This window comes from Neolamprologus brichardi, chromosome 8 (genome assembly GCF_056152115.1).
Source record: "Neolamprologus brichardi isolate AB-2024 chromosome 8, ASM5615211v1, whole genome shotgun sequence".
Lineage (NCBI taxonomy): Eukaryota > Metazoa > Chordata > Actinopteri > Cichliformes > Cichlidae > Neolamprologus > Neolamprologus brichardi.
In genome coordinates this window covers 21221673-21228623 of record NC_142111.1, presented here as the reverse complement: position 1 = coordinate 21228623, position 6951 = coordinate 21221673, and the positions used below count along the sequence as shown (strand labels likewise).

Genomic DNA, 6951 nt, shown 5'->3' with positions numbered 1-6951 from the left:
TCTATATTTGTGAAAAAATACCACATGTGGCTTAGCAAGATAACGTTCCGTGGTGTTTGAATGAACTTAATGCGGAAGTAACTGTATCAGTAACTAGTATTAACCGACATTGTGGTAGTTCCGTATCACCCGAGTTTGACTTGCTTTGAACTTACAAAATGATTCTTATCTTTCAGGAGCACATTTGAATTTTCTCTCTAGTACAAGTGCTAACAAAAATGTGAATAAAAATATAAACTATGGCTCATAATTACAAGCCTCACCTCTCCAAGATGTCTTTACCAGAAGCAAACTAAGCAATCAACATACAAAGTAGATTAAAACTGATGGATTTAACGCGATTGATAATGCTGATTTTAAACAAAAACAACAAATTACTTTAAAATGCATTCAACAACAGACTCAAAACCTTTTTAAAAATTCACATGCGTTTATTTAACAACTGTGTTACCTTACTAACGGTTTGTTTGTATCGCTTCACACACTGAAGACCTAGATGGTTTTTGATGTCTTCATTTTTATTGTTACCACATTGAGCACGTGTGTAAGGAAATATGCAACATAAAACCGACACCGACGGTATTTTTGACGTGAATGAAGATATGAGTGTTTTCAGTGTCCACAGAAATGTGATGATTGCCTTGGATCTACTTCAGATGTCAGTTTTTTTTCTTTCCTCGGTTCTGTATAAACACGGTTTAAATTGGTTTATAAGAGAGACCGCAGTATTTCAGTGATTCACAGTTTAGTCCAGTCCAAATCTGCGAATAAGACAAAATAAATACGTAAGGAAATCATCATTTGGACTTAGTTGTGTATTTTATTTAACCTAAAATTCCAGCAGAGGGCGTACTTGGTTTTAAAGATATATATATACACATGAAGCTACAACTGCGAACATAACTACCCTGCTTTTCTAAAGTGTTGTCTTATGGTCCTGTTGGTAACATACTCTATTAAGTTTAAAAGATTTCATTTTTGCATTCCCATCACATACATAAAACATTCAACTATATTTGTTATTTTCAATAAGAAAAGAGTTAAACTGTCCTTAAAACTCTATGTTTACCATGTTTATTTATTCACAGTGTTTGCAAAATATTATGGCAGACTGAGTCAGCACTTGGTCGGACAATCCCTTTGGCTTTTTGTGAGCAATTTTCTGTGAAAACAAAGCACATTTAAAGAAAACACTGGGAAGTGTTTCAGACTTCCCATTTCTCGTGGCTTTTGTGCTATAATGCCTCACCATTTGCTTCTTTCGGTGCATTCGCAGAGGCACACAGAACAGGAAATAAGAGGGAGGCAAACGAGCAGAAATGATACATGTAAGCAGCAGGTTGAGCTCCGGCTGTTTAGATACTTAGGTGCCGCTTCAAGGCTGCGAGACTGAAAAACTACTGTCGGGGAATGCTGGGAGGCAGAGATGAGGCAAGTAAACCAATTTTAATTTATGAAGTGTGAAATTCAAGGGTTAGGTTTGATTTTATTGTTGAATGTTGAACTTTAAAATATGCCAGAAGACAAAATATGAGAATTTTACCCATGTTGGTTAACTTTTCCCCCATTATTTATAATTTTGCATTTTTATGTGCCTTCAGTATATGTATGATTTGGCATTATGGAGTTTCTTTTAAAAAGCAGTGTATAAGGATTTTAACAATACGGCTAGCACTATTAGCAATACGACTGTCTTTTGTGGTTATATTTTGTTTTTATTATGACTAAATTTGTTGTTTAAAATGTGCTTCAGAAGATAATAAAAAGCAGTAAACATTCAGAGTCCTCCGTAGCAAAAACATAGCCTTTAACAGGCAAACTGAGATTGCTGAGTGACGTCTGCCTGACGCTGAGACGAGGACGGTGCAGGCTTCCTGTTTTGTGGCTAAGCAATTACTCAGTCTGCTGCTCAAGCTCAAGTTTAGGTTGAAGTTGCTCTGCAGCAAATGGAAAGCAACTTCCATTTCCTGTCTAATTCTGCACACACACACATAGAGGCTTTTATCTCTGCCAGCCTTTTGCTCATTACTCTAAACTGGAACTGCATTAGCCTTTCTGGTAAATCAGTATTAACATAATAATGTCAAACACTAACCATGAATGGATTATTGGACAGGCAGACATGGGTCCAAGTGCTTTGAGTGCTCGATGAAAGAAGAAAAAGAATATAGATGTTACAGCTATGTAGCATTATTTTTATCAGGTCTTAAAATTAGATAAATACAACCTCAGATGAACAACAATGCACCTGTATCACATTATTTATTAAAAACTAATCCAAAATGAGGAAAAATATGGAAATCTACATAGACTTAATAGGTCAACAGCTTTTGAATGCTTTTCTGTGTCTTTCACATCATTGTGGTGAAAATTTGGCCCACTTTCTGTTTATACACAGCCCTCCCGTCACTGCATCTTAATCAGTTTGAGGTCTGCTCTTTGACTAGACCATTGGAATGTTTTCGCGCTTTCAGCCATTCTGTTGAGTAAATTTGCTGCTGTGCTTGGGAGCGTTGATCTGTTGCATGACTCAGTTTCAGACAAGCTTTATCTATCGGACAGATGGCCTCACATCTGACTCTAGAATACTTTGGTGTACGGAGGAGTTCTTGGGTGACTCGGTGACTGTGAGGTGACCAAGTCCTGTGGATGCAGAACAAATCCTCATCCATCTACCTCCGTGCTTGACAGTTATGAGATGTTTGTGCCCATTTGTTTGGTTTTCCCAAACATGGTGCTATGCACAATAGCTAAACATCTCCGCTTTGGTCTCATCTGTCCAAAGGACATTTTACCTAAAGTCTTATTGTTTGGTCAGATGTAACTTTTCAAATCTAAGCCACAAGAGGCTTTCTTCAGGCAACCCTTCCAAACAAGGCATACTTGTTCAGTCTTTTTCTAATTGTACTGTCATGAACTGTAATATTTAAGCCCTTAAAGCCTGACATTTGAATTCATTCCCAGAAAATTCGAATCGGAGAGTTTATTGAATTATCTGACAAATTTGATAAAAATGACTTGAAATTTAATTTCCATATATGGCTTTCAATTTGTTTGTTCTTTTCTTTTCTTTTTTAAATTTCTTAGAATTTGATTGAGGAAGTATTTTAAGAGAATAAATGACTCTAATGATGTAGAAGTCTCAAAAGCGCACAAAAATTGGTTTGTATCAAATATGATACACTAGGTGTTAAGGGGATTGAATCTTGTGAGTAATCTCTCTTGCTGTAGAATGGTGTTGTTTGGAAATGGGCGAATAACCCTTCACAGACTTGGCAGGAAGTCCTAAGAGTGTGTCTAATTTTTTTACGCACTGCAGCTGCATTTTGTGACTGTTTGTCAGATAAACAATGACACAGCATAGGTGTCATGTGTTGTTGTGCATCTGATGTTGTATTTCCCCAAGAAATACAACATCATCACCATGATTCTAAGCAGTAGTTCATTTCCTTTTACCAATTGTGTTGGGTTGTCAGAGCAAAAAAGCCCACAACCAACACACACTAAGCACTTAAGTGTTATGAAGACATGCAAAAAATAGTCTCCTCTCTCTCTCTATGTATATACACATATCTATCTATCTATCTATCTGTCTCTCTCTCTCTCTCTCTCTCTATATATATATATATATATATATATATATATATATATATATAGTGTGGGGGGCAATTTGAGAGATTTTTCACACAATCTTGTGAAATGGGATCACGAAACAAAAGCAATGAACTCTGAACACTTTTTGACACCCACCCTAACATCACATTTCCTCTATTTCCAGTTTCAAAATGTTTCCTGTGCGTCCACATTAACTGGGAGTTGATGCCCTGCACAAGAGCATGGAGCACGTGTCAGTGAAGTTTGAGTATGAGTACACAGCGAAAGATGGTCGCCGAGTGTCCATAAAGCCAAATGAAAGTTACATCCTGGTCTCCAAGACTAATGATCACTGGTGGCACGTTCGCAAAGACCAGCGCACCAAGCCCTTTTATATTCCTGCACAGTATGTGGAGGAGCTCTCGGCCGCCGGTGGAAACCATCTTCGTCCTAATAAGCTGAATTCAGCTCAGGGTCTGACTGTTAGTAAGCCAGTGGATATGACCAACGTAAAGCCACGTAAAGGGACAACAAAGAGTCGTCCATCATCTCAGGATGTTCCAAAAGAGACCTACCGCTTCTCCACTTTTGGTTTCGGTGACGACTTACCAGAGGTGAAGACAGATGTACAGACTAACAGCACCTTTGCACATACTCTGAATAATGTCAAAACGCACAACTCAGCACCTCCAAAGGCTGAAAGCACCGAAGTGTATGCAAAACCTCATCTGGTGCCAAAGGTCATAAAAGAAAAAAAAGAGTCAAAAATCTCACTGCAGGATGATACTGCAGAGCAGACCTCTGCACACGATGAGGATATGGATTTCCCTTTGCCCCCACCACCCACATATGACACCATACCAGAGCTAATCGTCACAGAATTTGACACTTTTCCCGAGCCTCCGCCTCCTCTTGTTTCCCTCGACACGCATCCCCCAGAGAGGCAAAGTTTCAAACAAACTGCAGAAAAAACTTCCATACAAGTACCTCCTACGGAGCAGGTAAGACCCACATACTTTTTTTAATGCTTCATTCATTCTGTATCACCTCAATTGATGAACATGAGGGTCTTCTGCCACAAGAGGGCGCAATTTTGTCATGTAAGGTATGGCAGCTATGCTCACACATTACAGTGCTTTAAAAAGCTTTAACCCCCACTGGAGGTTTGACTGTGTTATTGTTTAGCACTGAATTAATGCACGTTTAAAGCCACAAAAAATGCGCCTTGAAAATGCTTGCATTCATGTTTTTATGCAACAAACACGACGAACTAGACTTAGTTTAGAAGTTTCACTTTATGCAGCATAAGAGGAGGTAATCACTTATGAAACATGTGCAATGAAGCGCTGCTTTATTTTCAGAGAGAACATAACAAAAACACTGGGAACTGCTGCTGCATGTTGGGGATCCCAGGTGAAGCCTCGGCCCATCTGTGGCTCTATTTCACTTCCTGCTCTTAGGAGAACTGAGAAGAGAACTGACTAGCATTTAAACATCAGTTTCAACATTTCAAACTCTCAGACTAGTAAACTTGAATTCCCATAGAAAGATTTATCCGGTTATCTCTTCTCTGTCCACTATAAACAGTAGAAATGTAAGTGTGCTGAGAAACACATTATGTATTATTCAGATATTTTAAGTAAAAGACCCAAAACAAAAATAAAGAAGCACAGTTCTGCTGATGTTATTGATCATACAGTATTTGCAAACTGTTATTAAACCTGCAAACATGTACATACCTCAGTATTTATTATCCTTAACATATTGTCTTGTCTTTTTATTCTAAAGCATCTAAAAACTGTAATCTTAACTGCTTTTTATAAAATACATGGCAAAATCCAGATTTAAATGGCCTACTCCTTAAATAGAAAACCTATGAGCCGAGCAGACTCATTGTCTGGGAAAGCCCATGGGACACGGGCAGAAATAGGATCGTGTGGAGGCTTGAATTGAGTTAAGAAAGGTGAGGCTTACATGCTGCACCCCAAAAAAGCCTACAGGCAACGACAGGCAACATGACTTAACATATTATTATATTACTGTTATTATATCTTTCAAAAGCTGTGAAAATACCTGAACTGGAGCTAGTAACTGTAAAACCACTGAACTGACTAGCGTTAAGGATTAAACTAAAAACAGTGAAGATACTAAGTACTATTGGGAACACAAAAAAAGTCAAAGAGAAGAATGTGTTGTACAAAAAAGGGCCCCATTATACTAGTAATACCTTAGTAGTACTATTAATGCATATGTATCCATTGTAAGCAGAAATGGGAGAACTTATTTTTAGGAGCTAACCTTCATTAAAGCATAAACTGTATTTAAAAGATGGACATGGATTCCTGTCACCACTGCTTTTTACATCTCCATATTCATATGGTGGTGAAATGTCAGTCACAGGGTAACCATGATCTTTTAGCTAACAGGTTTCACAATGCACAAAACGATCATCATGTTGTATTTAGTAAAACTTTAAACTAGCAAGTGACATCATAAACTGATCAGAACGTTTTTGAGGCCATAGATCACGAGAGCTGAGGGCTATTTGAGAAATAAAAAACATCTGTTGTACGAAGTACTAAAGGGTTAGCTCTCTTTTTTAATCTAGCTAAATCACCATGGTAACCTACCTGTAACAGGTAAGGCTCAGAGCATGTTTTAAGTGCTATAGAGATTTTGTGCCAAAGGAGTACAATTATTTTACATATGTAACCTGTTACTAACAACAGAGGATTGTTTTGTTTTTAGGTTTTGTCGAGCCAGCTAATGCAGAGAAAGCTAAGCTATGCTGAACTTGTTTCGTAGTACAGCTCCCTAATGGTCATCAAAAAGAATGGGGCTTCAAAGTGCTTCAACATGGGCTGTATCCTACGGAAGCGTAGAGCTGCCACCCAGGCAAAAGAAAAATACAAGTGTATCACGTTATAACGTGAAAAGTTTATTGTTCTAACAAGATACTTTTCACGTTTGAACAACATAATATCACGTTATTACAATATACATAATTATCACGTTCGTACAATATAATTATCACGTTCGTATAATATAATTATCACGTTCGTATAATATAATTATCACGTTCGTACAATATAATTATCACGTTCGTATAATATAATTATCACGTTCGTATAATATAATTATCATGTTCGTACAATATAATTATATTGTACGAACGTGATAATTATGTATATTGTAATAACGTGATATTATGTTGTTCAAACGTGAAAAGTATCTTGTTAGAACAATAAACTTTTCACGTTATAACGTGATACACTTGTATTTTTCTTTTGCCTGGGTGGCAGCTCTACGCTTCCGTAGTATCCACCTTTTATATACAGTCTATGTTTGAAAGCTGCC

The 6951-nt window shown here is 37.4% G+C and overlaps 1 protein-coding gene across 1 annotated transcript in view; it reads left to right on the top strand.

Moving 5' to 3' along the window:
• The first annotated feature begins 1323 nt into the window (after positions 1-1323).
• Positions 1324-6951, top strand: part of arhgap27 (Rho GTPase activating protein 27) — a 32235-nt gene continuing 26607 nt past the window's right edge. The window contains exons 1-2 of the mRNA XM_006790918.2: positions 1324-1431; positions 3779-4595. Of these exons, the coding sequence (XP_006790981.1) occupies positions 3837-4595 (759 nt within the window). The 5' untranslated portion in view covers positions 1324-1431; positions 3779-3836. The remainder of the gene's footprint in view (positions 1432-3778; positions 4596-6951) is intronic.